Consider the following 23,287-nt stretch of genomic DNA (forward strand, 5'->3'; position numbering starts at 1 on the left):
GAGAGAGAGAGAGAGAGAGAGAGAGAGAGAGAATGAAAGACTGAAAGAAGGAGGGCAGACACAGCAGTGTTTGTTCTGAGGAACCTTCTGTTGAGTTGAGAACCGTGTGTTCTGAATCCTTCCTTTGAGTCATGACCCACCACAGAGCACTGGGTCTGACACACACACGCACTACCACACACACACACACACTACCACACACACAGACCTGGCAGAGCGGGTACGGAAACAGCCTGAGAACACCCTGGCAACCAGGGAGTCTGCCAACACACACACACACACATACACACTCTTGCCCTTTGTGGGCAGTAAAGTAAAGCAGGCAGGCGGCATCCATGGCAGGAAGGTATGATGCCAGGGCCTGGGTCACACTCAGCCAGGGCTCTGCAGTCCACCACAGCCCCACTTATCTGAGCACAGGACTTCAATGTACTGGAAGTACACTGCTCAGCTGCTTAGCTAGCCTGGCAGACCACTATGGCTGAACACAGATATCTGAGACGAGAACTACACCATCCCAGTATCAAGCAAAAAATTGATTGGTATTTTTCACAATTTCATATTTCATGACATTTATTTCAATGTTGCAGTCATTGTGAAATGGGTGTGTGGGCCAACCCTGGACCTACTCACTGATTCACCCAGCAGGCTTTAGTCATGCAGCAGCACACTTGGTAACACACACGTACACACATACACACATATACAAACACACACACACATATACACACACAGCAACTCACAGACATGATATGTAGATAAGTAGAAGTAGTGAAGGAAAAAAGAGTCAAACTGCGTGTACTTGTGTCTGTGTTTATGTGTTTGTGTGTGTGTGTGTGTGTGTGTGTGTGTGTGTGTGTGTGTGTGTGTGTGTGTGTGTGTGTGTGTGAGGACTCACAGGACAGTTCCGTAGGTCTCCCATGTTGCTGGCGTTGCGAAGCAGTTCCCCAAACATATCTGGTGTGGGTTTATCCCTGCACTCCAGCATCCTGACCGCCTGCTTACTGCAGTAGAGGACACACACACACACCAGTCCTCAAGAACACACTCCCCAATGCCAAACACACACAGAGGCACATACACGCATGCTTACACACACACACACGCACACACACACACACACACGCACGCACACACACACACACAGAGAGAACTAGGGCACAGTCTTTTAAGAAGCAGAAGAGAGTGCTGTCTGATCACTTACACAATCACACACACAGTACACAATACACACACACACTACACACAAACAATCCACACACACAGTAAATACAAACAGTACACACACACAGTAAATACAAACAGTACACACACACAGTACACAGACGGCGTACAGACACATCATTTGGAGAGTGCAGTTGTCTTTCCTGTTTCTCCATCTATGTGTTATCTATCCTCCAGCACCTCCCAGGTTACATGGGAGTGGGCGGGGCCTGCTAACCTTTCACCCCAGCCTCTCCCTTTTATGTAATGGAGCCTTTTTATTGGACCAAACAGTTGATTACTTCCTTCTTTTATTGACTGGTAGTTGGAGTTGTTTATGTAACAGGTATGGTCACACACTCAGCAGGACCCTGTGTAAGTGTGTGCTTGTGTCTGTGTGTGTGCATGTTAGTGTGTATCTGTGCATGTGTCTGTGTGTGTGCATGTTAGTGTGTATCTGTGCATGTGTCTGTGTGTGTGCATGTTAGTGTGTATCTGTGCATGTGTCTGTGTGTGTGCATGTTAGTGTGTATCTGTGCATGTGTCTGTGTGTGTGCATGTTAGTGTGTATCTGTGCATGTGTCTGTGTGTGTGCGTCTGTGTGTCCTGCAGGGAGTCACAGAGGGGAGGGAACACGCTGTACTGTTCCATACTGCCATCCAGCCTTGCCCGTCACCAGATTTACTGCAGTGTACAGTGTGTGTGTGTGCGTGTGTGTGTGTGTGCATGTCTGGTCTTACCAGAGGGACGTCGTGGAGATATAGTGCACCATCTGAATGAAGGGCAGGGGGTCTGATGATGCTCCGCAGCTGTTGCACACACACTGGAAACACACATCAACACAAGCACTTGATGCTGCGCCCCGAAGAACAAGGAGGAAGACGCACTGCTCAGTCCCAACGCTGCAGCGTAGCTCACCTGCTCAAACAGCGTCATGGCAAACTTCTGGTGGGGTATGCAGTGTTGGGCCGTGCAGATGTCTTCTCTGCTCTCAGCACTGATGTGGAAGTGAATACGCATCAGGAGGTTTTCCTGAAAGCACACAAACACACACTGTGTCACTCAGTGTTTGTGTCTAATAGTCCGTTCACATCATGAACCAGGGTTCTTGGACCTATATTGCCATGTTTGAATATTATAAACAGTATATTGCTCGACCCTTGACTTTGATCTGCGTTCATACAATAACTAGTGAAAACAGCAAGCTAGGCTCTACTATAGCATGAAACAAGAGAAGCTCTTATGATGATGATGTTGGCCGCTCATGCTCCATCGTATTCACGCGCTTCTTGTTTGCACAGCGTAACACTGATGAACAAATCCCTGAACAGCCATGGGTCAACGTGTGTCTGGTGCGCAGCGTCATTAGTACGGCGTGAAGGAGACCGGTGCAGAGTGTTTCCCTGCTGCAGACTGGTCTCCACCTCTCCATCCTTGTCCCCTCGGTGGGCCGCTTAAACCAGGCAGAGCCTTCACACAGGGGCACAGGGGGTCTGGAAAGGGATGTGAGTGTGTGTGAGAGTGTGTGTGTGTTTGTGTGTGTGTGTCAAAAAGAGGGGAAAGTAAAACAATACCCAATACAGTATGTGTGCTTGTGTGTGTGTTTGTACATGTGTGTGTGTGCTTGTGTGTGTTTGTACATGTGTGTGTGTGCGTGTGTGTGTGTGTGTGTGTGTGTGTGTGTGTGTGTGTGTGTGTGTGTGTGTGTGTGTGTGAAAGAGAGAGTCTTTCCTCTCTGTCGGTGCTCTTGTTAATCTGATTGCGGGAGCCACATCTATATTTCATAAGACCCTGCAGGATTCCCTGACTGAACACATTTACGGCCAATCGATCAGGTAGAGCCTCTCTCCACTCACACGCACGCACACACACACACGCACACACACACACACACACAGCCAACCGAAAGGTAGAACAGAACTTGAAAATCATGGTGGTCCAACAGGCAAGGCAGAGAGAGAGAGATGGAGAGAGAATAAAATAGAGAAAGAGAGAGACAGAGAGAGAGATAACAGAGAAAGAGAGAGAGAGAAAGAGAGAGAGAGAGTGAAAGGGAGGATGGAATGAGAATGGAGCAGATGGGGGAAAGTAGAGGAAGAAGAAAGTGAAAGAGGGATCATTTAGCCTCTATAGATTCACTGTGTTTCCTTTTCTCCCTCCTCAACTCCTGTCCTGTTGACTGATCACTCCATCTCTGATTAGCTTAAAAGCAATGATCTGTATCGATGTATTTTACTGTGTCTTTACAGCAGAACCACTGAGATCAACCCAATCTATAGGCTTTCATCAGACACACGCACAGGCCAGCAGGCGTAAACCTGGGAGCAGGACAGTAAAGTACAGAAGATGGTATGCTATTAACTTTAGTATTAGTGTTCACCATAGTTACCTCAAATGTGTGTTTATGACAGGAATAGGGAGAGAGAGAAAGAGAGAGAGAAGGATAGAGAACTTCTTCAAAAACAAAGGAAGGACTACAAGAGTCATTCTGTCAGACCTGGGCCCTCACGGTCTATAAAAAAATCCATCATGATATTCCAGAAAATGTCTCTTTTTCAAGAAAATATATGTACTTTCTCACTGGGGTCCACTGTCATTGAACACAAACCTATATGCACACATTGGGTCAAAAATCACCAGATGTGTGTGTACCATGCAGGCTGAGCCCTTACAGCACCACAGCAGCTTCGGCTTGATTCTGGCCAGGGCTGTCTCCCCCCCCCCCCTCTCTCTCTCTCTCTCACTCTCTGTCTCTCTGTCTCTCTCTCTTTCTCTCCCTGCCTTTCTGTCACACTCCAAACTGTCCAATAAAGCATGACAGATGTCCACCAAGGAAATTTCCGCAAGGAATTTGAACATGGCTGTAAATGAGCTTAAGGATAAACCCAGAAGAGCATTCTATCCTATGAAACAATATATTAATGTATATATTCCAATTACAACGGGGTTGAACATAATCAATAATCATTCATAGAATATATTGGACTATTGGTAGTGAAGTGTAGGGTCCACTAACACACCAAGAGTTTGACAAATAGGATTAAAAAACAAACCTCTTCAAACAGAACTCTGCAAAAGTATCCTCAGAGTCCACAGGAAAAATACTGAGGTAGGGATGCACCGAATACAGATTTTTGCAGTTCGGTCAAATACCGAATCCACTGGTTAAGATTCGGCCGAATCCGAAACCGAATCCTACTCCCATCCTCAGTCCATTAACACACAGTAAATACATTAACGAAGTAAACAACCTCCACTGCAGTGTTTTTTTTTTTTTTTTTTTTTTTTTTTTACTGTAAAATAAAGAGAATAGGCAACGTTATGCCAGGAAAACAAGTGGGAACAACTATTTTGACAAATACCATAATGCCTATCTCAAGATCCAATCAATATCCAAAATATTAGACTTTTAGATTTGATGAATTTCTTTCGGATGTGTCATACGCGGAGATGTTGTGTATTGTTTAGGGTCCTTGCCACCACGAGACAAATCAGCATTGCATATTGAACATGTAGCTTGACTTGAATCGCCTTCTTTTGACTGAATGTACTGCCAAACAACACTTTTTCTGCTCACAAGTTCCATTTTCACTTTCTCTCAGCCTACTGCTTTGAACAGTCCTCCTACGTAAGAACCTTCCCGTAATCAACGGTGGCGTCATTATGTCGACCAACGTAGCGAGCGTAGTGCAAGCATAGGGTTCGGATTCAGTGAAAAAAGATTCTACGTTTTGGCCGAATCCGAACCCCGTCAAAAAGCCCAATATTCGACCAAATCCAAAACCGAATCCTGGATCCAGTGCATTTGTCAGACCTGAATTAGGCCAATTTCCACTACTACTGATCATTCAAAAAGAGCAATACAATTGTACTTTTTTGTCATTACCCCCCATCTCCCACCACCAAGCCCTGAACTGCCAAGAGGAACACAGAGATAAAAGTGCCCTCAGCCAGCTGGTCCTGGTGTTCAGTCCACCAAGCAACTCCACAACACCTCAGGATTGCAGTTGTGAAACGAGATTATGGCAGTTCTAGTTTACTACAAATTGAAATGTGGCTATGGAGTGTTGATTTCGTAGCAAGGGTATTTTTATCTTAAGCAACTAAATAAGTTAAAAGAGAAACAGCAGAAAGAAAATGAGACAAAAGAGAAACAGCAGAAAGAAAATGAGACAAAAGATTAACGAAAAAAGAATCGGTTACAGTCAGATTACGATGGAATGTGTCCAATGATGCCCCATGCTGTCTGGCAGAAAGCTGAAGATGGGGCGTCCTTGGACCTTCCAACAGGACCATGATCCCAAGCATACCTCAAGTTCCACCAAGGCTTGGTTGCAAAAGAAGTCCTGGAAGATTCTACAATGGCCATCACAGTCACCTGACTTGAACCCTAAAGAACATTGTCAAATAAAACTGCTGGCGAACACAGTCTATTTGAACTCCTTTGGATGTTCGTTTATTAACGATCGGTAACAACATGCATACACTTTATCACATGTCACAAACTCTATACCAACTGGCAACTTCCTGCTTCTAGCCACTGGGTTGCCTCGCAGCCCACTCATTGATTGGCTACTGAAGTGGCGCATGCATATTAAGTATCCTATGCGATACCTTGACAAACATCTCTGATGGGATTTGAAGAAGGCGGTTGCAGCACACAGACCAATGAACATTTCTGAACTGGAGAACATTGCTCAAGATGAATGGGCTAAGATTCTTCAGCAAAGCTGCCAGAAGCTGGTGTCTGGCTATGCATCTCGTTTACAGCAAGTCCACACCAAAAGGGTGCTCTACTAACTACTAAACATGCTTGCCATGATATAGGAGTTGAATCATTTTGAGACTGGAAAAGTCCTTATAAGTTGCATTTTCAGTTGAATTTAGGGAAACCACCGAATCATGTGTTGTGTTGAGCTATTTCAATTGCCTTTGTTTGATTTGTTCATTGCGAATATCTGACAGTCTGTACATTTTGACAATAAACCTGTTTATCAATGGGGATTTAATAATTTTTATTGCAACTGTATGTATGTATGTATGTATGTATTTATGTTTGCATGTCAGTGGTGAAAATCTGCAATCAATATTGGGGGGGACAATTATATGACATTTTCTTAAGAGCAATTCCTGAGGGCCCGGGACACCAGAATTACAGCTGTAACACATAACCTACATTGTAATGTGTTAAATGTATATTATTAATATTATTTAAATGTAGTTATGTGTACAGTCATTTATTGGCGGGGACAAATCCTATTTTTCCCAGGATGGGGGGGTCCTGTCCCCAAAGATTCCACAACAGGTAAGAGAGAGAGAGAGAGAGAGAGAGAGAGAGAGAGAGAGAGAGAGAGAGAGAGAGAGAGAGAGAGAGAGAGAGAGAGAGAGAGAGAGAGAGAGAGAGAGAGAGAGAGAGAGAGAGAGAGTGGGGAGATAAATATATACAGTATGGCATGAGGATGTTTTGTAACCATCTGCAGTAGTGGAATAGGATGCAAGGTCCGTGACGTTATAAAGACAATCTTCAAAAAGACAGAGGAGTTAAACTAGCCTGCTGTATGAGTCCAACCAGTTATATATAAATGAAGTTGCGACTGTGCCGAAAGGTCTACATGCTCAGGAGTGACTCTAGAAGGAAATCAAGTTTCTTCTTTACGCTGATGATCTCGTTCTGATTTCAGGGACAGAACAGGGATTAAAACAAAGATTGACAATACTTGACACATATTGTAAGAATTGGGACCCCTTTACGCTTCACATAGCATGTGGGACAAAACTCCAACTGAAATGTTCCATCTAGAACTGTGTAAGAGGGTACTTGGAGTTCCTCTGTCTTTTCCATAGAATAAAGAGCCACACCCTAACCCTTCAAGGTCTTACTAAACAAACACTGGACCTCAGCAATGGATCTCAGAGAAGCACTGGCTATAAAACATCAAATGAATACAGGTGATAGGTGTTCATTACAGTTTTTCTCTAATGCTAACACACACACATTTTTTTTGTGTAAGCCATCCTCATAAAACAATTTAGCCAATTCTGAGCAGAAATACCATGTAATCCAGTCTCTAAACACTATTTACCGTGTCTAACACACCTCTTACTAGACACAATTGTCACCATGTTGTCATTAAGAAAACACTGCAGGGAGGTATTCCAGAAAGGGGGTTGAACAAACTGTGAGTCTAACCCTGAACTCTGAGTTGATTTACCCTAAAATGGGAATCTCTGACTTCTCCAGAATAGCTGGAATTGTGGAAATTTGAATTTGTTCAATCAACTCGGAGTACGTCCACTCTGAGCTAAGCACACGAAGGAGGTCTATTAAAGGCCAACATCAATGGAAATCCGATACTAGGATGCACCATGGCACCCAGCGACACAGAACATCCTTCTACTTCGCCCCACTTCAGTTCGAAGTGTTAATACGTATTTATTGTGAATCTGAGCATATATGCCAGAAAAAAGTCACACGGCTGTGACAGCGGATGAGAGACAAGTGGCGTGGGAGACAATTGCTGGTCGCATCAATGCATACATTTGAATGCAGTAGCCTAGTCCATTCACAACCAACTTCACCTAGGTGCATCCTACTGGCACAAAGCGCACTTGGCAAAGCCAAAGCTTCAAATGAAATATACTAGGTGACAGGTGGCATATTTTTCTCAGGCCTGTAAGCTTGTGATTGTAGTCTACATTACCTTGGCTTTAATTATATTGGACATGATACAAAGCAAATATTCGTTAGTGCCTATTTCAACTAGTAGTAGCAGTAACCTCCAACATAATGTTTTTCATCACAGGATGATGATGATGATTATAATTATGAAGACATTGACTGCTGCCGCGGAGACAGATGCAGAGAGGCCTACACATATGGTAGCTACGGGTAGTACTCCACCTTGTACTTTTATTTACAGTATTTTGTGGAATTGTCCGTTTTAAATGTACACTGTAGTGATGAGAATAATTGATAGAAAAACCATTATCACATTGTGATCCTGTTGAACAGATCATGGATGGGCATGGCCTGGAGGGGGGTCCATCAGCCTGCATAGCTGCACACAGTGAGATGTTCAGGTCATGGCAGGTACATTCTGCATGTAGAACTGTGGAATTTAATGTAGTCTAATGTATTCCCAGTTACCAGTAAAGTTGTACAAACTGCATCTCATGAAGCAAGTGCCGAAAACTGACATGAGATGGTGTACTTAGGGCAGAATATTAGGAACGCTGATCTTGAAATTGATTTGCTGGAACACCAGTTACAGGTGGGTGTATGGTCACAGGTAAATAATGTTAATTGTAGGAACAATATAAATATATATATATATATATATATATAAATACTTATTGTTAGATTTCCATTTGTAGGCATTGAAGAAAACCAAATTAAATTGCAATGATTTGTCTTTATTTCAATGGAAAAGAGCATTTGGTCAGTTCTGAGTGCAGGTCCACATCATAGCCGCGGGAACATATTTTATCAGGGGGCTGCTGGGGGGGCTTCATGTTGCGGGGCGGCAGGGACGTACTGGGAGTAAAAATAGGCCCTGGACTTTGATCCAGACCGGCCCACCAGAACTGGCCCCCATATACGCCACCACGGCTGCCCTGCTAATGCAAGCATGGTCTGGGTTCGATGTGATGCAAGTTTGGGAGTTCTATCTTTAATGCAAGCGCGCGGCCTTTATTGGCCTTTATTTGAGCGCAAAATAGTTGAGCTTTATGTAAAATAAACATAATTGTTTTTCAATTGGTAAAACCTAGTCCAGTGAAGGTGATTTCTTTTTCTCTTAATTTTTAGTTTCTTAGCCTGGTTTTCCATCGCTATTCTTCTCCCGGTGCTCCCGATGGCCACGGTCCACGGTGGTGGATTTTTAAGTCATGTCATTTTAAATTGTCGTGTTGTCAGGGGGTGCTGCAGCACCCTCAGCACCCCTAGTTCATGTTGTCAGGGGGTGCTGCAGCACCCTCAGCACCCCTAGTTCATGTTGTCAGGGGGTGCTGCAGCACCCTCAGCACCCCTAGTTCATGCTGTCAGGGGGTGCTGCAGCACCCTCAGCACCCCTAGTTCCCGTGGCCATGGTCCACAGTGTGTAACATTAGCAAGGTAAGGGCTGAGAATGTTGCTAAAATAAATGATGGAGTGTGAGGGGAAACGGTAACGTTAACTTAAGTATTCATCAGGGAATTAAAGCACATCGAATCGCAGTCTTATAATACCTTTCGACGTAAGGCTAAGCAAATTACATTATGTTCGAGATCGGTCGGCTGAACCAGGAAAGGACGCCCCATGCCTGCCAACTGTATCAGGCTCAGAAAGTGGGAGGAGATAGGTAGAAATGCAGAGTTTGTTATGGAAAACCTGCAAGCGAGCAGGTTAGGTTCTCTCTTTCTGGTACGGAAAACCCAGAGTTTGCCTCATCTCAGGGTTAACCAAGTCACCACACCAGCTTTCTGGATTACACCCCGGTTCAACAATTAAACTCAAACCAGCACAATTCAAGCACACTTATCCACAACCAATTATCCATGTGTAACAACCACAAATACTCAACAAGTGATCAGGAGATTGTAATGAATACAAAGGGCAATGAATACAATAACATGAACTGTTATTGCTATTACAGTACTGTAGCTTACTCTAAAACTCTTACCTAAGTGCTCTGTTTCTTTCATCGTTTTCGTAGCCTTCGTTGTTTTCTGCAGATTTCATTTAGGTGAATTTGTGTTGATGACTTACAGTGAAATTACTGTGAACCAGGGCCGGCCCAAGCCTTTATGGGGCCTTAAGCAAAATTGATTTGGGGGCCCCTCTGCGTCACTTATCGTTGAATATATACATTTTTATGTTACACATTAAACTGTAATTTCATTTGCTCTTGGGGGCCCTCTGGTAGCCACAGGGGCCCTAAGCAGCTGCTTAGTTCGCTTATGCCTTGGGCCGGCCCTGCTGTGAACACTACAGTGACAAGCATCGTTGTTCAACAAGCAATTACTGTACGATACTGCAGAATGTTTGGATGGAAGATCAGCCTCCTGTCAGAAGGACAATGTGGTGCTTGTGTGATCGTACGATCTACATCATGTCAAACATATCTGAAGTTCAGGGACACATTATAGTTATTGGTTTGTGGAAAACAATTTACAATAGTGTTTTCAATTCCTCCCATCAGTGTGTAAAGGGTATTCAGAAGATTGATTGTATTTTATGGTTGTGTGTGTAATTTGAATGCTAAGTATGGTTTCTATGACAGTTTTTGGTTTTGACTATAATGTTTACTGACTTCTGGGTCAGAAGTCAAGGGTTTGGCTAAAATGAGTATCAAGACGTGTGCTCAGGGTTTTGAGAAAACGTAGTGCATATTCAAGAAATGTTTGTTAACAATCAAGAAAAACTGTCACAAAACCAGGGCATGCTGATAATAACATTGAATAACATAAGATTTTAAATATTTTAATATGTAAAAATATTATCTTGTCTGTAAGTGTATCATAATTAATGTATTTTATTCAACCTTAAATAGCTTTGTTTCCAATGCTCACTTATTCATGCCAAGAAAGCATTATTGAATTGGAAATTTCAATGGTAATTGAGAGCAGAGGGGCACCAGATCATTTTGAATGCAGGTGCTAAGAGGGTGCTAGGTCATTGACAGGGGGAGCTGCGCAATTCTATATATTCTATATAAATACTATCAGGGCCGCCTGGGCTGGAGTGGGACCCATTTTCAGCCCGGCAGTGTAATGGCCAAAGCCAGACCATCCCCCACCAGGGGCCGAGCCATACCTTGAACAATCGGGGCTTAACCCGAACCTAGTCAAGGTTTTGATGCAAGGTGAATACGGAACTTCACATGAATGCAAGCGCGTATAGCGCGCGAGCGCAATTTTGGCATGAATTTCTGTGCAAAATAGTTTTTTGAGCTTTCTGTAGGCTAATATAAACATTTCGTTGGACTCATATTGTAATATTTTCCGGAAATTACAACCCAAATTTGTACCTGAAAGATTCAGGGCTTTTGAGAAAAGTATTTTTCCAACCCTTGCAGGAACCTAGATTTATGAAGTGACAGATCTTTCTTTTTTTACCTGGCTTTTTCTGTTCCTCCTGGCATCTTTTCCCCATCCATTTTATTATTTTTGCATTAGCTTAATCTTGCTAACTCCAAAACAATACATGATTGTTTAGGGTTGTCTCCGTGGCAACAACATTGATAACACTTGTGTTTGAGAAAGAGAGCATGCGCAACAACTGAAAACTGCACTTTTTAATCCACGGTCTGATCATGTGTTTATTTAGATTAAAACCAAGTGTAGCCTATTAGCTTACTTATCAGTCACACAGTAACTTGACACATCTTTTTATTCGGTGTGTGAAAAAAACAAAGAGAGAGCAGGCGATCTGCTGGACCAGTTCAGGAGCGGGCAGAGCGGCCCACAACAAATTCTCCCGATTCTCCCGATGGCCACTCTGGGCCTGAATACTACTGATAAATGAGCAATATTTTGGGGGGTGCTATGGGGGTGCTTAGGTCTTTCTTGGGGGTGTTGAAGCACCTGCTAGCCCCTCCCTAGCGCCGCCCATGATGGAGAGAAAGAAAGTGTGGGAGAGAGAGAGGGAAAAAGACAGAACAAATGACATAGAGAGAAATAGAAAGAGAGAGATGGAGACAGAAATGAAGGGATAGAGAGAGAAATGGAGAGAAACAGAGGGAGAGGTAGAATCAGAGAAACAGCAAGGTAGAGAGAGAGAGACAGATAGAGACAGAGGTAAAGAGAGGGAGAGAGAGAGACATGGGGAGAGACAGATAGAGAGAGACAGATAGGGAGAGACAGATAGAGAGAGAGAGAGAGAGAGACAGACATAGAGAGACAGAGGTAGAGAAAGAGAGACAGAGGTAGAGAGAGAGATAGAGACAGAGGTAGAGAGAGAGACAGATAGAGACAGAGGTAGAGAGAGAGAGACAGAGGTAGAGAGGTAGAGAGACAGATAGAAACAGAGGTAGAGAGAGAGACAGATAGAGACAGAGGTAGAGAGAGAGACAGATAGAGACAGAGGAAGAGAGATAGAGACAGAGGTAGAGAGAGAGACAGATAGAGACAGAGGTAGAGAGAGAGACAGATAGAGACAGAGGTAGAGAGAGAGACAGATAGAGACAGAGGTAGAGAGAGAGACAGATAGAGACAGAGGTAGAGAGAGAGACAGACAGAGAGAGACAGAGGTAGAGAAAGAGAGACAGAGGTAGAGAGAGAGACAGACAGAGAGAGACAGAGGTAGAGAAAGAGAGACAGAGGTAGAGAGAGAGACAGATAGAGACAGAGGTAGAGAGAGAGACAGATAGAGACAGAGGTAGAGAGAGAGACAGATAGAGACAGAGGTAGAGAGAGAGAGACAGAGAGAGACAGAGGTAGAGAGAGAGAGACAGAGGTAGAGAGAGAGATAGAGACAGAGGTAGAGAGAGAGACAGAGATGGAGAGAAGACTTACGAAGCACTCAGCAGCATCATCCATGATTCCAAGCTGGAATCTCTGCTCATCCTGGAAGGTCTTGGCCAGAGCGCTCCTTAGTGCGTCCGACGGTAACACACGCTCACTGCTGAACTGGAACTGGGCAAAGATGCTCTGCAACACAAACACACACACACCAACATTACAAAACAAAGTACCAGCCTTATCATGGATACATGTTTTTATGTATGCTTGTTATACCTACTTGTTTTTATTACTTTCAAACAGACATAATGCACAACCCTGATTCCATAAAACTGGTCTCATTACACATTCAAATGATCACATCTCACTGATCACATCACACTGATCACTTAACTCTGATCTCACTGATCACTTCACTCTGATCTCACTGATCACATCACTCTGATCTCACTGATCACATCACTCTGATCACATCTCACTGATCACATCACTGATCACATCTCACTGATCACATCACTCTGATCACATCTCACTGATCACATCACTGATCACATCTCACTGATCACATCACTCTGATCACATCTCACTGATCACATCACTCTGATCTCACTGATCACATCACTCTGATCACATCTCACTGATCACATCACTCTGATCTCACTGATCACATCACTCTGATCTCACTGATCACATCACACTGATCTTATCACACTGTGAGGAGTGTGTGTGTGTGTGTGTGAAGAGGAGTGGAGGTTTGTGAGGAGCAGTGTTGGGGGTAACGTTTTATGTAATATGACACGTTACGTAATATTATTACATAAGTGAATAACGAAGTAATATAACGCGTTAGTCTACTGCCAAAAGCAGCACTTTAAACTTCAAACACCTGGAAAGTGTCCACAGAGAAACGAAGCTGGAAGCAAAAAATCCACTTTAAGAGAGATGGCCACCCGTTACCACAAGTGGTTGCTAACATAGTATAATTAATTCACACAAATATATTATTATTTTTGAATTTATAAGCCTTTTTGATGTTTAAGATTGTTTGAAATAATCGTTCTTCAAGATTGTTTGAAATAATCGTTCTTCTTTAAAGAAACACTATTTTGCGTCTGTAGCCTATGTTCTTGCAAATGTTTTACAAAGTCAAGTGTGTAAAGAGGTGTGTAAAGAGGTGTGTAAAGAGGTGTGTAAAGAGGTGTGTGAGGAGGTGTGTGTGCATGTGTGTGAGGAGGTGTGGCCATTGAAAATGTAATGCGGTCATGCTGACAGGGGGGCTGTTGTATGTGTGTGTGAGCCAGTGTGTGTGAGAGTGTCTGTGTGTGAGTGTGTGTGTGAGTCTGCGTGTGTGTGTGTGTGTCAGTGTGTTCCGGTGGCTTTGCTGACTGCAGCAATGCGCCAAGGAGAATAGAGGGGGAATATACCCTGCAGAGAGGGAAGGGGAGGGAGGTCTGAAAGGAGGGAAGAAAAAGGAGGAGAGAGAGATGGATAGATAGAGGTAGGGTGAGAGAGCGGAGGTGAAGGGAGACCAAGGAAGTGTGTGTGTACGTGTGTGTTTGAGCTGAGGGGAAAATTCCAAAGCATCCCTCTTGTACAAACATCCCAAAAGAAGGCAGGAGCAATCTGCACCAACTACCAAATTCATTCATCACTTACTCTGGCTTTCCCCCCATCTCAAAACCAGGGGCAGGGGAAGGGAGACAAAGTGTGGGGTTTGTATGATCATGTGTGAGGGTATGTTTGGTGTGCGAGAGTGTCTGGGGGGGTGTGACGGTGTGTGAGGATGTGGGGGTGTGTATGAGGGTGTGTGGGAGTGTGTGAGGTCGTGTGGGAGCTGGTGAGGATGTGGAGGGCTGTGTGGGGGTATGTTTATGTGTGCAGGGGGGTGTGGGAGTGTGTGAGGGTTGTGTGACAGTGTGTAAGGGTGTGATGGGGTTTTTGGGGGTGTGTGGGGGTGTGGGGGTGTGGCAGGTTGTGTGGGGGTATGTTTAGGTGTGTGAGCGTGTGGAGGGGTGTTTGAAAGTGTTTGCGGCTGCGTGAGTGCGTGTGATCATGTGTAAGGGTGTGAGTGTGTGTGTGTGTGTGTGATGTGTAGTGACAGCGATCCTGATACCTAATCAGAAGACAGATCTTAGCCAGTCATTGTCAAAGTGGTTTCATGACAGTTTAGAGAGAATACCACAATACCACAATTGTCATTGAAACTAAAAAATGATACACTACTACGTGCCAACATTGTGTGTGTGTGGTGTGCATAGCATATTGTGTGTGTGTGTGCGTTTGGTCTGTGTGTGTGTTTGCCAAACACCCCACCCTGGGTTCTGCTACCTCAGCACTTTCAGTCAGCCAATTAATTACAGGCAAAGGAGACAAAACAGCGTGTAGAATGCACACACTGACACCGCCACACACACACACACACACACACACACACACACACACACACACACACACACACATAAAACTACAGTACTTACACCTACAAATATCCAGCACTGTCTTCTACAAACACTTCTCTATGTAGAGCAGCCATCAGCCGACAGTTAACCCCCCCATCCATTAAGATAAACAACTACATTCACCTTAAAAACTACTTCGTAAAAAAAACGGAATCCAACAGTTTTTAAGACTGATATTATTGGCTAATATTAGCCCTAAAGTGTGTGTCAGTTCCAGACAATGCACTAGTAACTTTTGTTCATGTTGAGGATTACTTTTTCATCGGTAGACCTGCCACAGTTTACTACCTAAATGACAGCTTGTTGTGTTACAATTCAGGGTAGTTAATGTAATCTTAAGGTAAAGCGTTGCTATGTAGTTATATGGTACTTAATGTAACCTTAATGTGAAGTGTTGCTATGTAGTTAGATGGTAATAAATGTATTTTTAACATTGTTATGTGGTTACAGAGTGGTTTTGCTGTATGCAGGGTTTAACAAGCACTTCACAAGGTGACTACCAATGTAAGACTGGGCGTCACCCCTGGACGGAGTCTCTTGATGGGTCTAACACCTCATTGTGTAACTTACTGTCACATTGCTAGTCATAAGTAAGGGTCAAGATGTGGTCTGTTGTTCTACAGATAATTGTTTGGTACAAAGTGGATTGTGAAGCATTGTTCTGTGGATTCTTCATCTCCTGAGACCTTCTCCTCAGCTCTGGCTTGTCCTACTTTTCCTTGCTCAGCTCTTACTCTTTCTCTCTCTGGTTTACAATAATCAAGGTAGAGTAGGTACAATTTAAAACTTTCACTTTGTAACATGTTTGCCTTGTGATTGATTTCATTCATTTGAAATGTTATTAAACATCTATTTCATTTAACCTTCCTTTGACCACTCCTGCTCTGATTTAACCCATAGACTCAAATAACTGGAATTCCATTGGTATTGGCATTATTTAGTTAATGTTAAGACACTGTTCCCGTCTTCCTTTAAACCTAGGGGAATTGTTTTGGTTTTTGGCCAATATTTAACCCCCTACACCAAAAGGAGACAGAAAGCAGGACCACACTGTTTTACCTTCAAAGCACAGAAGATGCAGGAGTCCTCCATGCACTTATGTGTGGTTAGCTGGCGGAAACTTCTGCGAAAAATATCAAGATGCCACAGGACCTGGCAGAGAAAACACACACACATACACCATGAATGTGCATGTTTAGTCAATAACTTGTGTGAGTGTGTGTGTGTGTGTGTGTCTGTCTGTGGGTTAGTCTCCATGTGTCCTCGATGCTTAACAGCCTTGGGAATATCGGATTTGATCTGACATCGGGCATTGACATTTTATTTTACTCATGAAATTCCTCCAGAAACAGTCAGCCAATTAGTCAGCCAGTCGGTCTGACTGTCAGACAAATAGACAGACCGATAGACTGACAGACAGGCAGTCGGTTGGTTGGTTGCTTGGTCAGAGTCACATGGAGTCCATCAGGCCGACAAGACAAATGGCATTCAGACATACAGATAGACAATCAGTCAGTTAGTATGAGAGACAGACAGTCAGTCAGTCAGACAGACAGACAGACAGTCACAGCCCCCTGGACTTACCTTACAGTCCCTTGGATTAACCCCACAATCACAGTCCATGCACAGATACTTACTAAAACGTTTAGCAGGCACATCTCTGTGTGTGTATGACAAAGCGAGAGTGAGTGAAAGGTAGAATGAAAAGGGAGAGAAGGATGACAAATTGCATGATTGAGCCAATATCTGTCTTTCACGTCCCTCTGCCCATCCTCCACTCTCTCCCTCCCTCCCTCCCTCTTCCCCTCCTTCCCTCCTTTATGTAGTTTATCTAGTTGTGATGAATTGGCTTCTAGCTCAGAAACACAAGCAATACAGCGGGCACAGAGAGGGCATACTCTCTCTCTCTGGCTCTCTTTCTATGCCTCTCTCTCTCTCTCTGGCCAGCTATCCCTTTCTCTCTCTCTCTCTCTGGCCATCCCTCCCACTTTCTCTCACTCCCTGCCTCTCCCACTCTCTCTCTGATCATCCTTCTCTCTCTCTCTCTCTCCCTTTCCCTCTTTCTCTCTCTCTCTCTCTCTCTCTCTCTCTCTCAGTTTTTCAGTTTCAGTTTGTACAGTTTGAGTCTCGTTTATGGGGAGGGTGTTTGGAGAGTGGTGGTAGTGGCTCTGCTGTGCAGGGTGACAGGCCTGGCCTTGGACAGGAGCCTGTCTCTGGTCACAAACTCCCCCGGGGCTGCTACCCTCAGGCAGGAACCTGCCAAGCATCAGAACCAGAACCACCAGGTTAAAGAACAGCTTCTTCTCAGAAGCTGTCAGACTCATTAACTCTGCACACACTCCAGAACTGACAAACTGAACTTTTGTCCGAAAGGTTACACTGCATTGTATTACTATGCTGCTAATTTCTCAGTTTTTTTGTATGTATCTATGTGTGTGTATGATTGGTTGTCTGTATTTATTTATGATGAGTAGTTTAATTATTTATTTGTGAGTGGTTTAACCTCAGTACCTAATTTATTTCCAGCTCATGTAAATGACCATACAAATCCTTATCCTTATGATGCTCATCACTGTCTGCACCCATGTTGGGACATGACTGTCTGCACTATGTTGGGACATCACTGTCTGCACCATGTTGGGACATCACTGTCTGCACCATGTTGGGACATCACTGTCTGCACTATGTTGAGATATCACTGTCTGCACTATGTTGGGACATCACTGTCTGCACTATGTTGGGACATCACTGTCTGCACCATGTTGGGACATCACTGTCTGCACTATGTTGAGATATCACTGTCTGCACTATGTTGGGACATCACTGTCTGCACTATGTTGGGACATCACTGTCTGCACTATGTTGGGACATCACTGTCTGCACTATGTTGGGACATCACTGTCTGCACTATGTTGGGAAATCACTGTCTGCACTATGTTGGGACATCACTGTCTGCACTATGTTGGGACATCACTGTCTGCACCATGTTGGGACATCACTGTCTGCACCATGTTGGGACATGACTGTCTGCACCAGGGGCTGTCAGACAGGTTGAGGCGGGTCAACCTTGTTACACTGAGGGACCTTGTTGGGGTGAGAGGCCCCATCTTAATGGACACTGCTGGGGCTGGGGAGACCCAGGGAGGAGGACTGGGGCTGGGGAGACCCAGGGAGGAGGACTGGGGCTGGGGAGACCCAGGGAGGAGGACTGGGGCTGGGGATACCCTGGGAAGAGGACTGGGGCTGGGGAGACCCAGGGAGGAGGACTGGGGCTGGGGAGACCCAGGGAGGAGGACTGGGGCTGGGGATACCCAGGGAAGAGGACTGGGGCTGGGGATACCCTGGGAAGAGGACTGGGGCTGGGGAGACCCAGGGAGGAGGACTGGGGCTGGGGAGACCCAGGGAGGAGGACTGGGGCTGGGGAGACCCAGGGAGGAGGACTGGGGCTGGGGATACCCAGGGAAGAGGACTGGGGCTGGGGATACCCAGGGAAGAGGACTGGGGCTGGGGAGACCCAGGGAAGAGGACTGGGGCTGGGGAGACCCAGGGAAGAGGACTGGGGCTGGGGAGACCCAGGGAGGAGGACTGGGGCTGGGGAGACCCTGGGAGGCCCTGAGGAGGGCTGCAACCTATTCACTGCATGGTCAGCAGGCCTGGGGTCAGGGACGTCAACAAATAGGGAATCTGTTCCATGACTGAGCATGATCCCTACTCTTTTCTTGAGGACTGTCTGGACACAGTGCAGGGAAGGCAGTACAGAATGTTTTTAAAGGTCTTGACCTGGGAGAAATTGAAAGGCAAAGTTGACACCCCATGAGGACCGATGTTGGGTTGCAAGCGGAGGTGCGGCCAGCCAAAGAGCTCAATATAAACCACCACTGACAAAGTGGGTGAGGACTTACAGTGGGAGCTGCATGGAATTGTTGCAGTGAATGTTTTTTTTTCAGTCATTAACCCACAAACAGAAAGTAGGGCTGTGTTATAAGTCTAGGGGAATGTAAGAGACTACGTATTTTGTTTTGTTTATAAGCTGGGTTGTTCCGGGCCGTGAGAGAAGTCTTCACAACTTTATCCGAGGATATTGTTACCACAAAAAAGGAAAACAAAATGTTCATTTAGTTCATTTTCTTTTGGGGCAGGCCAAGCTGGCGATCTGCCACAGCAGAAAATGGAGGGTGGACATTAGGGAGGGCCAGGGCCGGAGTGGGGCCACTTTCCAGCCCGGGAGTGTCAGGCCCAAGACCGGCCCACTTTATTTTGTATACCAAACAGGGCCGGATGCAGCCTGCTTTAACTGGGGGTGCAGTGAACTTTTCTGGGACTTTGTGAACATTCTGGGCTTAGCCCAAACCTAGGACGTGTGGTTTGATGTGATGCAAGATAGGGACTTCCACACGTAATGCGAGCTCGCATAGCGCTCGAGCGAAAAAATGTTGCCATTATTTGAGCGCAAAATAGTTTAATTAAGCTTTATGTAAAATAAACATACACTTTTTTCAATTGGTAAAACCTTGTCTAGTGATGCCATCATTCCGGCCCTGCTCCCATCCATCCTCCCTGACACATATCGTTACGGAAGGGCCCCCCGGCCCAGCTATTGGTAGCCTATCTGAGAAAACTTTTGGGAAAAGACGGGCTATGGACCCAACCAACTCTATTTTGGAGGGGAGAACTCCCTCACATGGTACAACCCATGCAGAGGCTGAGGTGTCAGAATGTGGAACGTGTGTAGCCTACTTTAAGAGAAGCTAATGCTAACATGACAAATGTCAACAATAAAAAATCTTTGACCCGCCCAAAAGTGAAGCGGCCCAGCGGCCCAAAAGTGAAGCGGCCCAGCGGCCCAAAAGTGAAGCGGCCACCGGGAACTCTCCCGATTCTCCCGACTACCGGCAAAGGCAAGATCAGTATGGAGTAGATTTTATAAAGCAATGAAAGACATTGACACCTTTGTACATACTGTTTATGGGCTTTGATTGTGATTGTGTCTGTGCTTGATTTCGTGACGGGCTCCATGGGTCATGAGGATGGATGTTGTTATGAAGCATAGTGTCCAGCCTATGCAGAAGTGACCAATAAAGGTGTGTTCAAAACACAACTCACTCTGTTCATCCCCCCCTTCTCTCTCTCTCTCTCTCTCTCTCTCTATCTCTCTGTCTCTCTGGTCATCTCTCTCTGGTCATCCCTCTCTCTCTCTCTTTCTCTCTCTCTCTCTGGTCATCTCTCTCTCTCTCTCTGGTCATCCCTCTCTATCTCTGGTCATCCCTCTCTCTCTCTCTCTCTCTCTCTCTCTCTCTCTCTCTCTCTCTCTCTCTCTGTCTCTCCCTCTGTCTCTCCCTCTCTCTCTCTCTCTCTGGTCATCCCTCTCTCTCTCTCTCTCTGGTCATCTCTCTCTCTGGTCATCCCTCTCTCTGTCTCTCTCTCTCTCTCTGGTCATACCCCTCTCTCTCTCTCTCTGGTCATCCCTCTCTCTCTCTCTCTCTGGTCATCCCTCTCTCTAAGTGATTAGTATGGGGGCTGATGAGAAACCTCTCAGAAGAACACACACACGGCCAGGACTTATTCCTCCCAGCACAATCAGGAGGTTTCTCACGTTAGATGATGATCACGAAAGTGGGATGAGCGGCTGTCTCTAAGATTAGCATTTAGCTTGGTCTTGTACTTTATGAATGTAGCTCAAGGTGTGTTTGGAGAGTTAGTGGTTAGCATTAGCCACCTTGCTACTGTAATGGGAAGGTATGAAGGGTTGGATCCTTGTATCCAAAACTCACTCACTCAGCTGAAGTGTAGATCAAGCATTTTGGGATTATTGGTATTTGCACTAATACCTACAAATCTTTTAAAAAGCCATGATGAAACTATGAGTACATTTAGTACATAGTATGTGTACCAAACATGCAAGTATGAGACATGATTTGGGTACTTTTAGTTAACATGTTTCCTCTGAATCCGAACAAAACAATCTGCAGTTTTTGGATGCGACACAATGCCTAGACAGACTGCCAGTCGTGATGGGGATTCAGAACTATGCCATGCCAGGCATACAACTGGTGAAGGTCAGATATAGGCTCCCATTCCTCAGAATCCCCTGCTTATGACCTTAACCTTGACCCTGCTGTGACCTTGACCTTCTGGCCCTGCTGTGACCTCCTACAGACCCAAAGCTGACCCAAATCTTGCAGTTCTGTTTAGGAAGACAAGCTGTAAAGACAGCCTATCAACTCTCCTCCCTCCTATTTTGTGTCTCTCCTTAAATGGGGTTTGGTTTGCTTCCCTCTAACTCTCCCTCCCTCCTTCACACCCTCTCTTCTTCTCTCCTTTTCTCCCTCTCCCACTCTTCCACATGTCCTTGCTGTGGCCCAATTCTTCCTCCGCCAAAGCTACTCTGCATGTCTTTGTTGAGCTTTTTTATTCACAAACAAACTCTCTCTCTCTCCCTCTCTCTCTCGCCATCTCTATTCGCTCCTTGTCCCTGTGGCCCCTCTCTCCTCTCTTTCTCTCTCAGCCACCCCTCCATCAGCTCTCTGCTCTCGTTCCTCCCCCAGCTCTCCAGGGGTCAGCCTGGCTCTGTTTCTACTTCCTGTGTGTAGCTGTACAGAGGCCGGCCCAGCACAACAGGAGGTCTGGAGCAGAGGAGGAGCGTGAGAGAGGATTACCTAAACACTGGCCTGCTGCTGCTCGTGTTGCAAAACACACACACACAATCTCTCACACTTACACAATCTCTCTCTCATGCACACACCAAGGTTATAGTCGTAAAATAACGACATAACAAAAACTAGGTGGTAAAAACATTGAAGTTAACTGAAGTAAAAATTAAAAGGAGGCATTAAAAAAAAGATTTGTCTTTGTCAATGTCTTTCATAGAGCAAATATCTTTCAGAGTTTACTTTTCTGATCCATGCTCCTCGTCTGGCATCATGGCAGTACCGAAAGTCGGAAGAAAGCGGCAGAGTCCTATTTGGGATTACTTTGAATATGACGGTGTGAAGGGAAGCAAATCAGTGACATAATGATTTGAATTTTAAAAGGCATTGAATACTTAATATTGAATTGAATATTGAACACCAAATTCACATATGAATATATATTTCAATGTTATAAAAATTTCTGATCCAAAAATTAAAGGCTTGGATATTCAGTTTGCTTAAATTCGAGCCCAAAAAAGCCTATCAAATTTCGTTCCCCAAAAATGTACCACTAATTTTATAGGCTTGAATTTGATAGACACATTTTTGGGGGGCTAAAACATTTTATGGTCAATTTTTTGGCTCGAATTTCATAGGCTCAATTTTTTGGGCTCCAATTCCAATTTTAGGATTGAATCAATTTTATTAAGATCATTTTTTTTTATGATCCATTTTTTTAAGATCACATTTTTTAAGATCACATTTTTTAAGATCAAATTTGAGCAACCTTAATTTTATTTTATATTGAAATATATTCATATGAGAATTCGGTGTTGTAAAAATGTCAATATTAAGTATTCAATGCCTTCAAATTCAAAACATTATATCACTGATTTGCTTCCAAATGTGTAATAAAAGCAAGTGCCTTGCAATGGACAGTGGTGAAATATGTGGACAATTTATTAAAAGAAAAAATCCCACAAATTTGAAAGTACATTTCAGAAGTGCGCACAAGGAGGCTAACCTAGCTTACCTTAATAAGGTAAAGGACAACACCAAGCCCCCCTCCCCCAAAACATAAGCTAACCCCGGTACAGGGCTAGGCAGCATGATGGAGACAACTGTAGGACAGAGAGCACTACAGCAGTGCTTTCACTGGTGAACTGATAGCTGCTGGTTCATAAATACGCAGGAACACCACAAACGGGAGGAAGCGTTGGTTAATACAAAAGATTAAAACGAATAAAAAATAAAAAATAAAAAAAAATAAAAAGTGAAACTAAACTAGCAATCTCACTTAAAAAATGAATATAAACTAAACAAAATTTGGAAACAAAAAGTCAAAACAAAATAAAAACTAATACAAAATGTACAACTATAATAACCTTGGCACACACACACTCTCACATGCCAATCTCTCTCTCTCTCTCTCTCTCTCTCTCTCTCTCTCACACACACACACACACACACAAACAATCTATCTCTCTCTCTCTTACACACACACACACACAGAATCTCTCACACACACACACAATCTCTCACACCAAACAATCTCTC

The 23,287-nt window shown here is 44.4% G+C and overlaps 1 protein-coding gene across 4 annotated transcripts in view; it reads right to left on the reverse strand.

Annotated features, from left to right (window-relative positions):
* The window catches only part of usp54b (ubiquitin specific peptidase 54b), a 44,265-nt gene that overhangs the window by 20,369 nt on the left and 609 nt on the right, over positions 1-23,287 (reverse strand). For 2 of the 4 annotated variants that reach the window (XR_014729438.1, XR_014729437.1), the window contains exons 1-5: positions 16,161-16,242; positions 12,697-12,831; positions 2,122-2,235; positions 1,944-2,026; positions 899-1,004 (exon numbers count right to left, since the gene is read on the reverse strand). Coding sequence is in view for 1 of the 4 variants with exons in the window: in XM_084669299.1 (XP_084525425.1) it covers positions 899-1,004; positions 1,944-2,026; positions 2,122-2,235; positions 12,697-12,831; positions 16,161-16,253 (531 nt within the window). In the remaining 3 variants the exon portion in view is untranslated. Of the gene's footprint in view, positions 1-898; positions 1,005-1,943; positions 2,027-2,121; positions 2,236-11,298; positions 11,387-12,696; positions 12,832-16,160; positions 16,254-23,287 lie in introns of those variants that run through there. The other 2 variants (XM_084669299.1, XR_014729439.1) reach the window with 2 other exon arrangements.

Source organism: Hypomesus nipponensis, chromosome 13 (genome assembly GCF_054491055.1).
Source record: "Hypomesus nipponensis isolate SF chromosome 13, ASM5449105v1, whole genome shotgun sequence".
Taxonomy (NCBI): Eukaryota; Metazoa; Chordata; class Actinopteri; order Osmeriformes; family Osmeridae; genus Hypomesus; species Hypomesus nipponensis.